The following is an 18214-nucleotide window of genomic DNA, read 5'->3' on the forward strand; positions in this document are numbered from 1 at the left end:
CTACAATTGTATCCTCTACAAACATTAGCAAAGTGGCCCTTTCGAAGACAATTTACGCAACCCTTTAATTTCCTTACTGAATTTAGCCTAGAGACTGCATCTAACCGCAAAAAACTTTCACAATTATAAATTAAATGATCATATTTATTGCAATATATACAAAATTGACCTTTAGTCTGTAAGGAAGCGTGACTTAACACTTTATTCTGTTTTACATTGGTATTATTATTATTTATATTTTTATTTATGCTGCATCTTTCATTTAAAAAGTCAACAAATAAATCAATTTTCGGGGATTTTATTTTATGTATTTTAGTTTCCCATTCCTTACGTGTATATTTGTCAAGTTTCTCTTCTAATAAAAATAATAAAATTCTGTCCCACTCATCTACGGGTTCTTTTAGTTGCCTTAATGCTCTATAATTTAAATTGAATATGTCTAAGAAATTTCTTAAGTCAGAAAAATTTTCTTTATTGATTTTAGGCAAATCAAAAATATTTTTTAAATGGATTTTAATCAAAGATGTTGTATCCTCGTACCTGTCTTTTAACATATCCCATGCTATTTCATAATTTGAATCAGTACTTTCTAAGTCACCTATTAATTTTGCAGCTTCACCTTTTACTGCTGATTGCAAACAGAAGAATTTTTCTGTTGTAGACAAACTCGAATCATCATGAATTAGTGATTTAAATCGGTCGTGAAATGATGACCAACAATTTTCTTCACCAGAAAAAGATGGTAAGGAAATTTTTGGTAATCTTAGATTATGAGATATACCTGATCGCGGCCTAGAACTATCGACTATCAAAGATTCAATATCTGATACACCATCGTTCGTGTTCATCAAGGTTTTAGCATCATTTAGTAACTCATAAAATTTGTTTTCAAATTCTCTACGATCCTTATCAAAAACAATTCGATTTTTTTCCGTATCTTCTAAATTTTCCTCAATTTCCGATTGAATTGCTTCAAAATCGTCTAAAGATACTTTAAATCTTTCGAATCTATCGGCTACGTAAATTCTTTTTGAGGGATCTTGTTCGATTTCCTTCAAAAAATTCTCAAACCTTGTAACTGATGCCTTAATAATAGACCTTTTCTTATATAAATTCTTCATTTTTTCCGACTCTGCCATTTTATTTTATTTTTATCGCGCGCCTATGGAATGAGTTTTGATTTGTTTACTAGTAATAACTTTACAGAAAAACTGCGACCCTTTTGTACTTAGCTGCTCCGCTGGCACCGTCCGAATGTTTTGTCTACTTGGCTAATGAAAAAAAACGGAGTATATTACTTTCTTACTAGGATCTAGGATGCAAATATTGCAAATACCTTTCTAAAGATACGACATGAATAATTCAAAATAATTTGTTGTGTATTAATCGATATTTATATTAATTGCTAATTACTTGTGAATTCATCTCGATACCTTAATATTGAATGATAATATTTGAGCAAGAAAACAAGGCAATTTTTTTATAATAAAGTAAAGAACAATACTATATTCCTATATTGAAACCAATTTTTACCTGTCTTTAAATTTACGTCAAATAAGTGTGCCTTACCGACAAGGTAATACCTATAGTTTTGTTTAACGTTAACCTGAAATATTTTATCTTGCAATTGTATTGAACTATATATTATTTACTGCAAAGCAATAATAAAAAACTCTTCCATCAGAAATCGACGACACTATGAGGAGGAATAAATAATAAAATGAAAAGGACTTACAGGTTTCTTCTTCCTTATGCGGTAATTTGAACGGATCTTCTTGTGCACAAGACAATTTTATTTATTTATGATTTGTTAAACATCGGCTCGAAGGACCAAAATGTTGTATTGAATGATGTGGACTGTATAATTTTATTTTATAATTAAATTTTCTATTTATTTTAAATGAAACAAAGTCCCATTTATTTTCTGGAAGCAAAGCTTCTTTTATTAGAACCAAAAACGTTCTTACTTCGGTCTATATAATACACATACTCGTTCTCGTGTCGCTACATAAAAACGACAAGTAACGAAGAAAGAGAAACTGCCAGAGGCGTAGAGTAGAATGAATTTCTAAATAAAAATTAAACTAAAATTAAAACAAAATCAAACAATACCTAACTTTTTACCAAATTTTATTTCAAACGTAAACCGATTATACGCCTTTGAAATTTTCGGTGCGATATAAATTTTGTTAAATTTCGAGTTGAAAGCTTTACAATTTTTACAGTACCAAAAGAGAAAATGAGTTCTTTTTGCTAACGAAAATTCTCGTTTGTTAATTGAAGAGATACCATCAAAGATTTCACAGTAATATTTTTTTTATATTTAACACATCGCTGTTGTTACAACATAATTTTATCTATATCTATATAATCTTTAAATGGAAACCAAACCTACCTATATTTTTCTTTTTTATAAGATTCGAATGAATCTATTATGAAATTCGATATCGCATAGTAATAAATTCAACTTAAACTTTGGAAGTTTAAATCCTTTTTATAAAAACCTATTTATTTCAAGTTTCCTGCGGATGCAATCTGTTTGTAGATTGCTACTACCTGAGAAAGAAAAAAACAATTTAAGTGGATTTAGTCGCAATCTAACTTTACCACATAGAGAGCAGGATTGGTCTTAACTGAATTTCGTAAACAAACTGTATTCAGTTAGTAGTACCTAATAAAAGAAGCTATTTACTTTAAAAGCATTTATTCTTCATTTGGATGATTTACGTACATGTTCATAGAAGTTGTACCGGAAGCAAAAATTGGATATTATCAAAAAATAACGATGAAAAATGAAAGTAGTAGTAATAGTAGAGATAGTATTGTATTTTTTTTTCTCTTTTTTATTTCTACCATTTCTATTGGTGGGGTTAATTAATAGACATTGTGTCTTATGTACTTAATTTATTTATTTAACACTATACACTACACTAACTTATAATAAATTCGTTCTATTCTACGACTATTTATTATAAACTGAACTAATCTACGCCACTGAAAGTTACTTATATGCCACAAATAGAATTCTCCAAACTCCCAGAACACAAAGAAAAGAACAAATAAATAAGAAATAGAAGAAATAGAAATTATCCAAAAGAAACAATGTAAATAAACCTTTTGGTATGAAAAAACTTGAATTCCGTAAAAAAAAAGATACGCCTTCCCCGAAATTTAAAATTCCATTGCAGCCAAGTAGGGCCAGCTTAAGGACCCATTTCGGGAAGTTGGTAACAGTTTTATAGAATAGTACTAGTGACCAACAGGAGAAGAGATGTTAGGCAGTGCTTGTACAGAGTCGTAGTAATAGTAATAGAAACTTGAAAGATGATTGAGAAAAGTTGAGTAAACAAAATGTGAAGAGCAATACTGGTATAAAAAATAACAGGGGAGAGACAGAGCAGAAATAGGAGCAGGGAGAAAAATAGAATGAAGTAATATAAAAAAATTATATAATTCGTCATTCATTTGATCATAATATTTTAGCAATTGTTATTTAGCTATAAATAATTAGACACTAAGGAAAATTTGTTTCCCATCTAACTTTCCGCTAACTAATCAACTTAAAAATTTAGATGCTCACTTACTCTCGATGACAATACGTGAATCAACTAAAAAATCTAATGATTATTTAGTGGTGATCAATTAAGAATATAGAATAAAGGGTGTTTCAAAAAGGTGAACCCGTTTCTATGATAGATAGAAAACTGAAAAATATTTGAGATTTGCTCAGTAAAAAGTTTTCGTAGCGCCATCCATATTTAAGATAAAGGGCGTTGAAGATGAAAAATTATACACATTTGTCACTATTTTTCTTCTTGTGATTTTTTTGTTCAATTAATACATTCATCATTACTTCGTACCAACATCAGTGTTAAAATTAATCTTTAATATAATTTTTTATTATGTTAAAATAAGTCGAAAACGTGGCAACGCCGTCCAACATAAAGTTTTTTCTATTTTTGTATTAATTAGAAATGTGTTGTTGATATATCGCCATTAAAACCCAACAAACACATGTTTTAATATTATTAATAAATAATACAGTCCACACATCAACAATTAGTTTATTTGAACCAGCAAAGAATTTTAAACATTTTGGTCTTCGATCCAGATAAATATAAGATAGAAAAATATCTAAACAGTGTAAAAACTATCTGGAATTTAACAACAATCGAGTGTGTCCAGTGGCCCAGAGAAGAGGCGAAGAAAAATATCGAGCGAAGTAACAAGCGATAGTGACTAACTGACTGAACGACTGCAATTCAGGTACTTTTTCCATACAATTCCTATTTTATTCTATTTTTTCCTTTATCTTAGGATCATTTGTTCTATTTAATCAGAAAATGGTCGAAACTCTTCAATAAACTATTGAAAATTGATTCAATTATTTCAATAAAAATTACAATTTAAATTTGTTAAGACAATTTTAGCGGTATTTTACATCGCAACAAGATATGCGACGTATTTTTCTTACAATTTTCAATTGAACAGTTTATAATAATACAATTTATTTTCTATTCAGTCTAGGCAATTTATAATACAATTTCATTAGTTTGATTTATAAAAATCACATGCAATTATTTTAAAAGATACAAATTACTACTTTACTTACAATTTTAAGCCTAGTAAGAAGGTACAATCAATGTTAAGCAATTGAAGTAGTTATTTTATCACAATTAAGGTGCAATTTTCTGTCGTAGGTTATTTTTTGATAATAAATTACAATTTAAACTGCAATAATGCCCCCAATAGAGAATATTGACCTCACAATTTTATACCGTAAAAGAGGTACAATTAAACAAAAACTTACATTATTAGAAAAATTCATAGATAAAATTAACGAATCAGTTCCAGGATTTAATGAAATACAAATGCGATACGACAATCACTTAAATTTATTAGATGAATTTGACAAAATCCAATCGATTATAGAGTCTGAATGTAAAGAGGATGACTTAGATGAACATGCTGCTTTTGATTTTTTGAAACACTTTATACAAACTTTACAACCACGTCTAGATACAAGCGTTGAACAAAATTCAAATTCAGTTAACAACATTTCGTCGAATAATTTTGATCCTCTTCAGAATGTTTTATTACCAAAGTTAAAATTACCTAGCTTTGATGGAGAGTTTCATCATTGGCTTCAATTTAAAACCAATTTTAAAACTATCATATGTGACAATACAAATTTGAATGAGAATCAGAAATTTCAGTTTTTAAAGGCGTCTCTAGAAGGGTACGCTTCTCGATTTATTGAAGGTTTAGACAGTACAGACAAACCATTTGAAAGAGATTGGAACCTTTTAGGTGAAAGATTTGATAAAAAACAATTCTTAATCGATAGCCATTTCAAGTCTATTCTAAGTGTGCAAAATATTGTTAGAGATAATTATATACAATTCCGTAACTTATTAGATGAAATTTCTAAACATCGCTAGAAGGCTTAGAGTTAACTAAAGATATTTTATACGACTTATTATTTATATTGTGTTCAATAAATTGGACAAAAATACGATTCGTGACTGGAAAGAAATGAAATATCATTCTGAATTACCAACTTTGGACGAATTTATGAATTTCTTGAAAGACAAATCTGACATTTTACAATGTTTGGACGAGTCTCAACAATCAACTAAATTCATAGGCAATTTAAGTAAGAATAAGAACAATCCAGTACATATGCTTTTATCAACAAATAAATCATTGTCCTGTAATTATTGTAAACAAGCTCATACAATTTATGAGTGTCCTCAGTTTTTAGCTTTAAATGTTGATACAAGAATTCATAAAATTAAAAATTTGCACTTATGCGAAAATTGTTTACTTGCAGGTCATGATAAACAAAATTGTAAACACGGCAAATGTACAATATGCAAAAGGAAGCACAATACACTGCTTCACAAACAATATAATGTAGTACCCCCGGCAAATAATCCTTCTAATGAACCAACAACTTCGATGAATGTAGTTGTAAACCACAATAATTTAAACACGATTTTAAAAGCGGAAAGTTTCGCCAATTCACTGTTATCTACCGTCTCAGGTCAAATTAAAGACAACCAAGGCAATTTTCATCAAATAAGAGCACTGCTGGATTGTGGAGCTCAATCCAATATAATAACTGAAAGGCTATGTAGTTTACTAAATATACCATTGTTACCTACCAATGTCTCAATTTCTGGAATAGGTAAATCTGTATCTTATATAAATAAAAAATGTTCTATTTCTCTTTATTCTTGCGTTAATGATCATGAATATACAATTTCATGTTTAGTCGTCCCTGTAATAACTGGTAATATTCCATTTACTTATTTTAATCCTAGTACATTAAAGATACCGGAACATGTTCAATTATCTGATCCCAGTTTTGGATGTCCACAAGAAGTCGATTTATTGTTGGGCGCCAATATATTTTGGGATTTGTTATTAAACGAAAAAATAAAATTGGGAAATAATATGTTAGTTAACACTGTATTTGGATGGATATTAACAGGTGCGCTTCCAATTGATAATAATAAAACAATCATGTGTAACCTTTCAAGTCATATTCCTGAAGATGACCAGTTAAAGAAATTCTGGGAAATTGAAGAAATAAAAGGTAGTAATCAATTTTTATCTCAAGACGATATTGTGTATGAGTCTTTATTTGACGAAAATACTTTCCGCATAGAAAACGGTCAGTTTGTAGTAAAATTCCCGTTAAAACAATCCCCAGAACTATTGGGCAGGTCTAAACCCGAAGCAATTAGAAGATTTAAGACATTAGAAAAACGGTTCGCGGATGTTCAATTTAAACAATTATACACCGATTTTATTCAAGAATATGAAACTTTAGGTCATATGACTAAATTAACTATTTAATCCGATGGAATTAAATACTTTTTACCACATCATGGTATTTTAAAAGAAATGAGTACGACAACTCGTTTACGCGTAGTTTTTGATGGAAGCTGTAAGATGTCTACAGGGTGGTCGCTCAACGATCTACAATATATCGGCCCTAAAGTTCAGAATGACATTATAAACATTCTTTTACGATTCAGAACATATAAATTCGTGGTTTCCGCTGACATATCAAAAATGTATCGTCAAATTCTCATAGATCGAGAGCATAGACCTTTACAACAGATACTATGGCGTGATAACCCCAAAAGTAACTTTTGCACTTATCACTTGAATACAGTTACATATGGAACTCGATCAGCTCCATATCTGGCTATCAAGTGTATTAAGACGCTAGCGGAACACAATATGAATCAATATCCCAAAGCCTGTGAAACAATACTAAAGGACATGTACGTGGACGATTTGTTGACCGGTTCTAACGATTTAATAGAATTACAAAAATTATGCAAAGACATATATGATGCCTTATCATCCGCTAATTTCATTTTAAGAAAGTGGATTTCTAATAATTTTCAAGTAGTTTGTGGCTTCAAAGATAACAATATCTCAAATGCAATTTTAGATATAGGTGATAAAGAAAGTTGTAAAACTTTGGGAATCCAATGGGACAATAAAAATGACATTCTAAAATATACAATTAAACAATTTACCCATCGAAACACAATTACTAAACGTCACATTCTTTCAATTATTGCTCAAATTTACGATCCTTTAGGGTTATTGAGCCCTTCAATAGTTATTGCAAAATTAATAATACAGAAATTATGGTCCCTACACATTAGATGGGATGAGCCTATTCCACAAGATATAGAACAAACTTGGTATCGATTTCAGAATGAACTTGGCAGTTTAAATCAATTATCTATTCCTAGAAATGCTATTTATTTAAACTATGTACTTACAGATGACCATTGCTTCTGCGATGCATCGAGAGATGCATATTCATGTTGCATATACTTACGTAGTGTTGACGATAGCGGAAATTATAACGTTCAATTACTATGTGCCAAAACCAAAGTGTCGCTACTGAAGACAATAACAATTCCAAAACTTAAGTTGTGTGCTTGTCTTCTAGGAGCACAACTAGTAAATACTGTGGTCAATGCCCTCAATTTAAAAAAATATTCATTATTGTTTGTGGTCCGATTCTCAAGTCGCCCTATGTTGGATTAACACGGAACCCAATTTATTACAGACCTTTGTTGCTAATCGCGTATCTAAAATACAATCTATCACGAACATTGAAAATTGGAGGTATGTTAGTACTAAGGAAAACCCTGCAGATTTAGCATCTCGAGGTATAATGCCTAAAATGCTGATGTCACGTGCAATTTGGTGGAAAGGACCTCAATTTTTATTGTTACAATCATCAGATTGGCCAATTACTAATTTTTCAATTTCTAAACACGATCTCCCAGAACTAAGAAAATCTAAAACTATTTTGGTCATATCACAACATACAAAAATTTGTGATTTATTTACAAAATTCTCTTGTTTACAACGATTAAAAAGAGTCACAGCATATTGTATGCGTTTTATCAATAATGCACGAAAATCTGATGCCAAAGTTATTGGCCCATTATCAGTTGAAGAATTGGAAAACACCAATACTATTTTAATTAAATTATCTCAAATGGAATCATTTTCCGAGGAGCTAGAATTACTTCGTAAAACCAAGCAATTAGATGCTAAACATAAATTTGCCTCATTAGCGCTCTTTATTGATGAGAAAGGAATCATCAGAGTTGGGGGACGATTAAAAAATACTTACTTACCATTTAACATCAAACATCCAATCTTACTCTCAAGTAAACACAATTTTACTAAGCTAATTTTTAATCATAAACATAGTCAATTGTTACACCCAGGACCACAACTACTATTAAGTTCGGTTCGACAATTCTACTGGCCTGTTGGTGGTTCTATATTAGCCAAACAAACAGTGGGAAATTGCGTGAATTGTTTCAAGTTCAATCCTATTCCATTTTCCTGTCCAATGTCAATGAAAGAATTAGGCCTACGCTTCCATTTGAAGTGACCGGAGTTGATTATGCCGGCCCATTCTATATTTTGAACAAACCAGGTAAAGGAGCTAAACTTAATAAATGTTATTTGGCTATTTTCGTTTGTTTTTGCACTAAGGCAATACATTGCGAAATAGTAACTGATTTAACTTCCAACAATTTCTTAGCATGCTTAAAACGCTTTGTATCTAGACGAGGTGTTCCCAAAATAATATATTCCGATAACGGAACTACATTTCACGGCACAATTTATTGAAAGATCTTAGTAAATTTTTATTTAACAATCAGGCCTCTATTGTCAATTCTACCAGTCAATATAATATACAATGGAAGTTTATTCCTCCGTACACCCCAAATCATGGCGGATTGTGGGAAGCAGCCGTTAAAAGTTGCAAATTTCATTTGAAGCGAGCTCTTATTAATAATAATGTAACTTACGAAGAAATGTGCACCTTAGTGATACAAATCGAAGGTATATTAAACTCTCGACCATTGTTTGCGCAATCAAATGACCCTAATGACTTGTCACCCATTACACCATCCCATTTGTTAATAGGTCGAGTTCTGACCTCCATTCCCAACATTGACTATACTAATACCAACAAGTATCGTTTGACTCGATTAGAACACATCCAGAAACTCTACCAACAATTTTGGCGAAGATTTTCAAGACAATATATTTCTCAGCTACATCAGCAGTACAAGTGGAAAGACGCCCCATCAACTATTTCTGTGGGCACTTTAGTCTTAATAAAAAACACCCTATATCCACCATGCCAATGGCCAATGGGAATAATTAGGAAATTATTTCCCGGAAGAGACGGCATTACAAGAGTTGCTGAAGTCCAAACCCATAAGGGACTAATTATTCGTTCCATCAGACATTTGTGTCCATTACCAAGACAAGAAGACATAGACAATTAAATCGATTTATTGCAATCTTAATACAGTGATAGACTTTGTAAACATAGGTATATATTATCAAGTAAATTTCTACAATAAGCTGTTTTGAAGGCATCCCTTCAAAGAGGGGGCTATTATGTTAAAATTTATCTTTAAAATAATTTTTTATTATGTTAAAATAAGTCGAAAACGTGGCAACGCCGCCCAACATAAAGTTTTTTCTATTTTTGTATTAATTAGAAATGTGTTGTTGATATATCGCCATTAAAACCCAACTAACACATGTTTTAATATTATTAATAAATAATACAGTCCACACATCAACAATTAGTTTATTTGAACCAGCAAAGAATTTTAAACAATCAGTTATTACTTCATAATATTCAAACCAAAATATTCCAAAAACGGTACACAGTATCGAATTTTATCAAGAGTACCTTTTTGGTGTAGAATTGAATGTTGTTTGAGTTCACCAAATTTTGTTTAGAAAATCTAATATTGAAAAAGTTTAATGTTCAATACTACTTGGTACAAACCCTGTAATTAGCCCCTTTATGAGAGTCAGACATAAAAACAAATTAATTGGATGTATCAGCTTCCAAAACATATTCTTTAAAATTTCAATACAATGTTGCCAGTACTTGCGGAAAAATCGTAATAAATGTGTATTTTTTTTTCTTCAACGCCCTTTATTTTGAATACGGATGTGGCGTTATGAAAATTTTTTACTGAGCAAATCAAAAATATTTTACGGTTGTCCATCTATCCTAGAGACCTATTTTAAAATACCGTGTATATAGAAAAATTAAAATACAAATTTAAGCGTTAGCTTGGATGGAAAGACTTAGAGCCCTGGTGTAATTGCCAAGAATCAATTACAAACCAATAACAGACAAGACGACCAAATTGATATAGTGCTCTCCGATCGCATTCTAAAAGGTAATGTCTACTAATAAGCCATTGGGTGTATTTTTTTACAATTTGATTTTAGAAGTAGATAATTAATAGAACATGAGAAGTAATCAAAATATTAATTACAACATTTTACTAATACAATTTCTAACACTAGCTTTGTCCGTCACTAATCTTTAGTCCTTATTTATTTTTTAGTGTACATTTAAACCTTTATAAAGTATGGTTTTCAAGTTTTTTTATAATATATTATTACCGGCTTATTTTATATCAAAAAGCATTCGGTTACTAAAAGTTTATTGTGAAATAACGACCATCATCTAGGAGGAATGATCAATAAAATGTTTACAAGCATAGAAAACAGATGGTACAATCTGTAATACAGCTGTCGAGTAGTTCAGAATAATTTTTAGGCAATTTGAATAAATTAATTAGCAAAACGATCAGAAAATTAGTGTAAGCAAGCTGTGATTGGATTTTGATTAAGGAAAGAATGTGTAGTGTTCATTTTTCAATAACGAAGTCAGGATGTTGAAAATAGCAATATGACCTAGAACAAACGGGAAAGTTTTCAATAAGAGAAATCAACACAGAAACTTGGCTCTATCATTTCATCCTCGCAAATAAGAAAGCAACCTTAATCTGGAATTTATATAACTCGATCAACAAGGGCGCGGCAAAATCATTAATGCAGATCTTGCGATGAAATGAGAGGATAGTGAAGTTGTCATTAACCTGTTAGGCAATGCGTACAGCTGAAACAACATAGGAATTGTAACCATTCATGTGGGAAACACTTCTCACAAAGATGACATTTGACAACCAGTCACTATTACCTATTTTCCGAAGTTAAACGCACACTTGTCTTGTACACGGACAGGGTGTTGTCAGCATCATCCAAGACCTTGCTCAATTGATATACTAAATATGATACACATATAAATATTATGATTATGTCGAAAATGCTGCCTCTCAATTTCCTGTTTTACATAGCTAATTCTATATATTATGAGATAAAATATAATAATAGCGAGGGACCTAAATGTAGGTGCACCACAAAACAATTAAAAAGAAGTAGAAGAAAAAAGGATTGAAAATAAATCAGAAAAACACAAAATACACTTACGTGCATAGAAATCAGCCCACTATAAACTTGACTTTCACTAAATTTTTTTTTTAAATTATTCATCGAATCAAAAAAGGAATGTGCTGTTTGAAAGACAATTTAATATAATTCAATGTCAGTATGAATTTATCAGTAAAGCTTATCGCTTATATGCGTAAAATTATTGCATTTGGAACAGAAATTTGCATTTTATTCGTTTCGAAAGCGTTATGAGGAGACTGGATCCTCTCATTGGCGACCTGGAACAGGCAGAAGGCGATTTACAGCCGCTCATGGTAACCACTTTATTGTGTCAACAACATTAAGAAATCATCACCTTAATGTCGTTCAGTGGCAACAAACGTGCAACGACTGCTCCGTGAGTTGCCAGGAGTGACTATTACTCAGTAGGACGAAGACTGCAGGAAAATGACCTGACCCCTAAAACACCTGCGATTTTTCAAAAACTTACTCCAGTCCATCTGAAATGGGCGTTGGAAGATTGGGGATCTGTTTGGTTCTGAGATAAGACCAGAATATGCCTTCATGGTAACGACTAAAGAAGGGCGGAGTACTTATGGAGGTGGTTGCTGCATAAACTGGGGTGCAATTTCTATGTGTTCATTCGAAGAAGCGAGATGTTTAACATATATCGAAGACATTTTAGCAATTCGTGTAGTAACTCCCGTTGACTACATTGGAGACGAATTTACCTTAATGCATGACAATTCAAAGTCGCAAACCGCAAGAATCGTGATTACATTGCAAAAGTCGGTTTTCAAATTATGGAGTGGCCAAAATACAGTGCTGACCTAAATCCGATAGAACATTTATTGTTAAGTTTTAAATTGTCAATAACTTTATTAATTTTGATAATAGAAAAACTTAATTTGCTTGATGCATTAATTTCATTATGTCGAACATAGGAAGTCTAAATAAGTTATCATAAATTTATACTCATGTTAAAGCATAGTGAATTTTCTTTCAAACAGCATATGTTTTTTTTGATCTGCTGAATAGTCAAAAGCTGACAGTAGGCTGATTTCTATGCTCGCAAATGTATATGGAAACTGAAATAATTAAGGAAGTTTACGAACTAGAAACACTAAAATAAATAACTTCAGCTTCAACGTAGTCAACACTTTTAAATACTAAGGAACAGTGATCAGCAACAATAATTACATAAAAAATGAGGCAAGGGAAATAATTCATGATGCAGGATAAACTTTACAGTAAATACAAAATCATAATACAGAGTAAGAGAACAAGACAGCAATAAAACTAGTAAAATACGCGGCAGAAGCTTTGAGACTAACAAATATAAATATAAACACAATAAAATTAAAATGATTACGTTGGTATACACTTCAAAAGAATAGAAATAAATATATATATATATATATATATATATATATATATATATATATATATATATATATATATATATATATAGGGATCTGAGATTTCTGCAGCTGTGACAGTTTATGGTCAAGATATTTTAGAATGGGAGAATCACAAACAGTCCAGAAAAATCTAATATTATGGTACTTTTGATGATAGAGCACTTTTGTTATGGTCTTGTCCGGTCCAGTACAACTCATGCAAAAATTACTGCGACACTTCCCACTACAGCGGTGTATATATTGCTCCTTTTCGAAGACGGTCTTTTGATAAGAATAACACTTAAATTTAGCCATATTAAAGTAAAATTCAATACACCAAATTAAATGTCAATGAAAGCGAAATAAAATTGTTTAGTTAGTCTGAAAAGTAAATAAATATCACTGGTAACAACATAAAGTCCAATTTAGTAAAACAACATTGGTAATAGCGGAAACTAGCACATCTATATGTGTACAGGAGATTCCTGATTACGTTATTTTTTAGTTCATTTGTAATGGCAAATAAAACACTAAACTTTCTTCTTATTCACCTTTACTAGATCATTAAACCATAAACCAATAAGTAGTGGACTGTATTTACTATTTAACTAAATTGTACTTTGAAACTAAAACATTTATCCACTCTTGCTAATTGACATAAACCAAAATACATATGTAAATATATTATAAGATAGTAGCGCGCCAATAATCACATGTACGCTACCAAGGCCAAAAAGCAAGTGTTACATTTCTTTTTCTGTTTATCTTACGGCCCAGCGTTAACCGACTAGACAAGCAAAAAAAGGTCGAAAGATAAAAACTACAATACAGCTTGTTGCCACGGTAACAAAATTCAGTATATGCGGCGATCAGATTAATAACACGAAAGAAATATACATATATACGAGGTGCGTTCACAACAATATGATGTCGGACCGAAAAAAAATTAAAAAACATGTCAAATCAAAACAAAGCAAACATTCAATACAGGCAGAGACAACGCACGAAACGTAAACACACACGACCATCGCCTACGAATGTTACTATTGCCAATTAGTAGAAAACAGTTTCTCCTAAAAAACTTTCATCAACAACATACAAGATTTCTTTCTTCGCTTAAAGCGACCGTGAAATCGTAGTAGATCATAGGATGGTGGTTTTTGAAATCGTAATGATTCTACCTCATATTCTTCTAGTTTCTTGGCATATTAAAATATATATATTTTTTAGTGGACCTCTTGTATACTTCCTTAATAAAAGCTACATATTTTGTACTTTCATCAACACCCATACTAACAGTTTCAACGTTTCGTATAGTTTCATGGAGGCTAAAATAGTTGTTTTGGCAGAGGCTCTTCTGGCATGTCAACAACTCCAGTGTATTATGTTATTGTATTAAATGTAATAATGTTACTATTTTGTATTAAGGTTATTGATGTGTTGATAAATAGGAAGTAGTGTTACATCAAATGGCATACATGTATTTAATCTCTGATTTAATACGATATTAAAGATTCAAATCACTGAGGTTATGAGCAATGATCTTAATTAGGATATATTTTGAAGACGATGTGAAACTACAATATTATTTTTATATTGATATCTAACAAGGTAGAAATTCTTCAGAATTGTTTTTATTACTTGCGTATTCTTCTCTGGTTCGAATCATTAGTCTTAGTCTTAGTCGAACTTAGTCTTTCTTCCCATCTTTGATTTATTATTATTATTATTTAAAATTTAAGTTGTAAGAATTTAATTAGGATAAATATGGACTGATATAGACTATAGATCAATTGAAATTTTATAATATGCAAGAAAGGATCATTGAAATATTGACGAATTGTGTAATTGTATGATATGTGAATTATTGAGAAAGAGACTTATAATTTATTGAGAAAATTGTAAAATTTTTGGACAATTATATAAATATCTGTGGTTTCTATGGAACATTTGAATCTTGATAAATATAGTGAGCAGTGGGGAATAAAACAACAGATAGTTATTTCCGCCGATTAGTAATGGGGGAGTTTTTGAAAAGGAGGCATATCGTTTCGGGAGAAATCAATAGATATGAAAATGTCGAGGAAATTTATTAAATATCAGGATGGAGCGTGTTATAAGAGACTATTTGAGTAGTGGAATACAAAATCAGTAATATTTTTCCTGAGATTGGAGATATTCGGAGTGATACAGTTTCCGGTAGCCTGGAGGAGAAATTAGAAAAAGTTTGAAACAAAAAGAGGTTTAAAGCTACTATCAAACTCTTGTTAAGCTTGTATTGGAAATGATCCTGAGAAGTAGTGGCATCCGAACCCAGAAGATGATTTACAATAACAAAACACAAATCTTTGCCTATGCAGATGATGTTGTATAAGTAGAGCGAAAAAGGATCTAGAACAAATGTTCCTACTCTTCGAAAAGAAAGCAGAAGAATATGGACTGCGTATAAATGAACAAAAGACCAAATGTATGGAGATGGGAAGGAATCTGAATAGCTGCAACCAATTGAAAGACACGATAGAGCAAAACAAGGAGTATATATATAATAAAGTCCAGGAGTTCGATTACCTGGAAGTGATAGTGACAAGCGAAGGAGGTTAAACCAGGAAAATCGAAAAAAGACTGGCGAGAGAGAACAAAAAGTTTGAAGTACTAAGTGGAGTATTAAGATCAAAAGATATTTCAAGAGCCGCCAAGCTACGCATTTACAAGACAGTTATACCATCGACCGTATGGCAGTGAGCGTTAGATCATAAACAAAAAAAAAGAAAGGAGAGAAGAGAATTGCGAGGGCAAAACGAGTAGAGAAGAACGAAAGCAGAGATTAAAGTACTGTATGGTTGGATGGCGGGGTGAAAAGATCCTTGTTAAGGGGAGAAGAGTATATATGTATATATGGATCATCAAATGATAAACTGAATGTTAGTGTAATTAATTTATTAGTACTAATAAAAGGAACCAATTAGTGATACATATCATGTAACTCTGAATATTTAAATATTAATCATTGAAAAAAAAAATTTAAATTCGTTTGCAGTAAATAAATTATTAAATACTTCAACAAATAGTTAATTTATATATCTATAACAATTAGCCTCAGAACACAAAGAGAAACAGATTTCATGTAGAAATAATTACAATAATCCAAAGTTATAATAATTATTAAATATTTATAAATTTACCAGATTTCATTCATCACAATATATATTATTAAAAAGTCGTGAGGTTTATATTGACTAATTCGTCTAATAATGAAACTACTGGAAAATATAACTATACTTCAATTGAAATTGAATTCGTTATAAGGAAATTCATGTGAATTCTTGATTTCAATTAAATCTAAAGAATTCTCTTGAATCCAAATCGGTTTTTCAGTAGTTTCGATGTGTAGTATTCCATTATATTCATAATCGAATAACCGTCAAGTTAACTACGACGTCTTTTTTCGAGAAACGACGAGCCCTAACTAGAAATTATGGATTTCTCCGACATTCTACATAAACTGAGTATAATAGGTCGAGACAAAACCCTTTTAATGGCCTCTATATCATTTCCTTCCGCCGAGGTCGAAATTAAATTCTGCAACTTCCTTTAGCGAGCGTCAAGAACTGTTTTAATAAAACTTTAGGCCAGTGTTCCCTTGAACTTTTTTCAAGCAAACTATTCTTCTTAACTATTTTAAAAGTTTTTAATCGAATAATGTTTTTTCATCTGAAGTGTGAAAAATTTAGGTCTATTAGTGGAAATGAATTGGGTAAATTTGAAATGAACGTAGAAATATCCTGCAGCGTGTTTAAGATTTCAATTTTAGTTGGTAATTGTTAGAATATACAGAGTGGGCTATAGAGTATCCATAAAATTTTACTAAAATGCTGGAATACGTCGTTTTTTTTTACAAGGGGTACTTATTTTTACGCATGAGTACGCATCTGATAAGACAATAATGTCACTACTCTGTATTTTAGAATGTGTCAAATCGAGCCCTAAAATTCGTTATCACTATTTTGAGCGTGTTAGGTAAATGAGGAAATGAAAAACCTATTTAGTGAGTAATTTTCAGTAACGGAAAAATAATTTGGATGACCTGGAGTAGGAATTGAACTGAGATCTACTGGCTACGCACTATCATTCAGAGAGTGCCTGGACTAGGAATCAAAGGCAGATCTATTGAATTACTTTTAAAATTTTAGACAAAGCACCCTACGTTTTAATAATAGTGACATTAATTTTCAGTGATTTTATTCTTATCTAGTTTAGTTCGATTATTTTTAATTTTTTCAGCCTCTAGTTTATTCCTTTCTGTTAATAAACAAGGATTTCTAGACAATATTTTTCTTCCTATTCTTTTTTACCATATGTTATGCAAAGAAACATTCAATTTCATAAATCTAATTAATTTTGACAGATATAATAAATGCATGTGTTTGACTTTCTCATTATTTTATTTAGTAAGCTACAATTTTTTATTCAATAGGACAATATCTTGAAGTATTGTACTCTACGTCTTTCATTTCCTAAAAGTTGCTGCATTTCCGCAATACATACAAATAACTATCTCCGCTTTTCCTTTCATAATGGCTTATAATGTCTCTACAATATATATTTAAAATACAACTCGAAGCATTTGATAATGTACTCATTTCGTGCACAGTTATTACATGAATTATTTAAAAAAATAGTATAGTAAATGTGACCCGATCAAAACTTTAAAGATATACAGTAATTCCTGGAATTATACAAATAAAGAAACATCAGTCTGTGAAATTTAAATAATAAAAATGGAGAATTTAGCTATACAAATCCAATTTGTATTGCAGCATGAGTCGAAATGGAATTGCAGATTAAAAGGTTCGAAGATCACTCATCCTCACGCTGATCGTATAATTCCAACAATCATTGATCAAAAAATAAGTTTTCATTTATATTTTTTAAATTCACAATTATTGAAATTTTTCACAAACCCATTGATAATATTTATC

At 30.9% G+C, this 18214-nt stretch overlaps 2 protein-coding genes across 5 annotated transcripts in view; one reads left to right on the forward strand and one right to left on the reverse strand.

Moving 5' to 3' along the window:
- The window catches only part of LOC130900633 (inactive rhomboid protein 1), a 302734-nt gene that overhangs the window by 224157 nt on the left and 60363 nt on the right, over positions 1 to 18214 (reverse strand). Inside the window, exon 1 of one of the 4 annotated variants that reach the window (XM_057811372.1) lies at positions 1736 to 2002. The exons of the other annotated variants lie outside the window; for them this stretch is intronic. The gene's annotated coding sequence lies outside the window, so the exon portion shown is untranslated. Of the gene's footprint in view, positions 1 to 1735; positions 2003 to 18214 lie in introns of those variants that run through there. 4 annotated transcript variants of the gene reach the window in all.
- On the forward strand, positions 6913 to 8082 carry LOC130900535 (uncharacterized). The gene has a single exon (XM_057811230.1). It carries the CDS (start codon positions 6913 to 6915, stop codon positions 8080 to 8082), a length of 1170 nt encoding a protein of 389 aa, XP_057667213.1.

This window comes from Diorhabda carinulata, chromosome X (genome assembly GCF_026250575.1).
Source record: "Diorhabda carinulata isolate Delta chromosome X, icDioCari1.1, whole genome shotgun sequence".
Lineage (NCBI taxonomy): Eukaryota > Metazoa > Arthropoda > Insecta > Coleoptera > Chrysomelidae > Diorhabda > Diorhabda carinulata.

What these genes read in the sequence shown, in the direction of transcription:
- LOC130900535 (XM_057811230.1), top strand. Translation starts at nt 6,913, where the DNA reads ATGAGTACGACAACTCGTTTACGCGTAGTTTTTGATGGAAGCTGTAAG.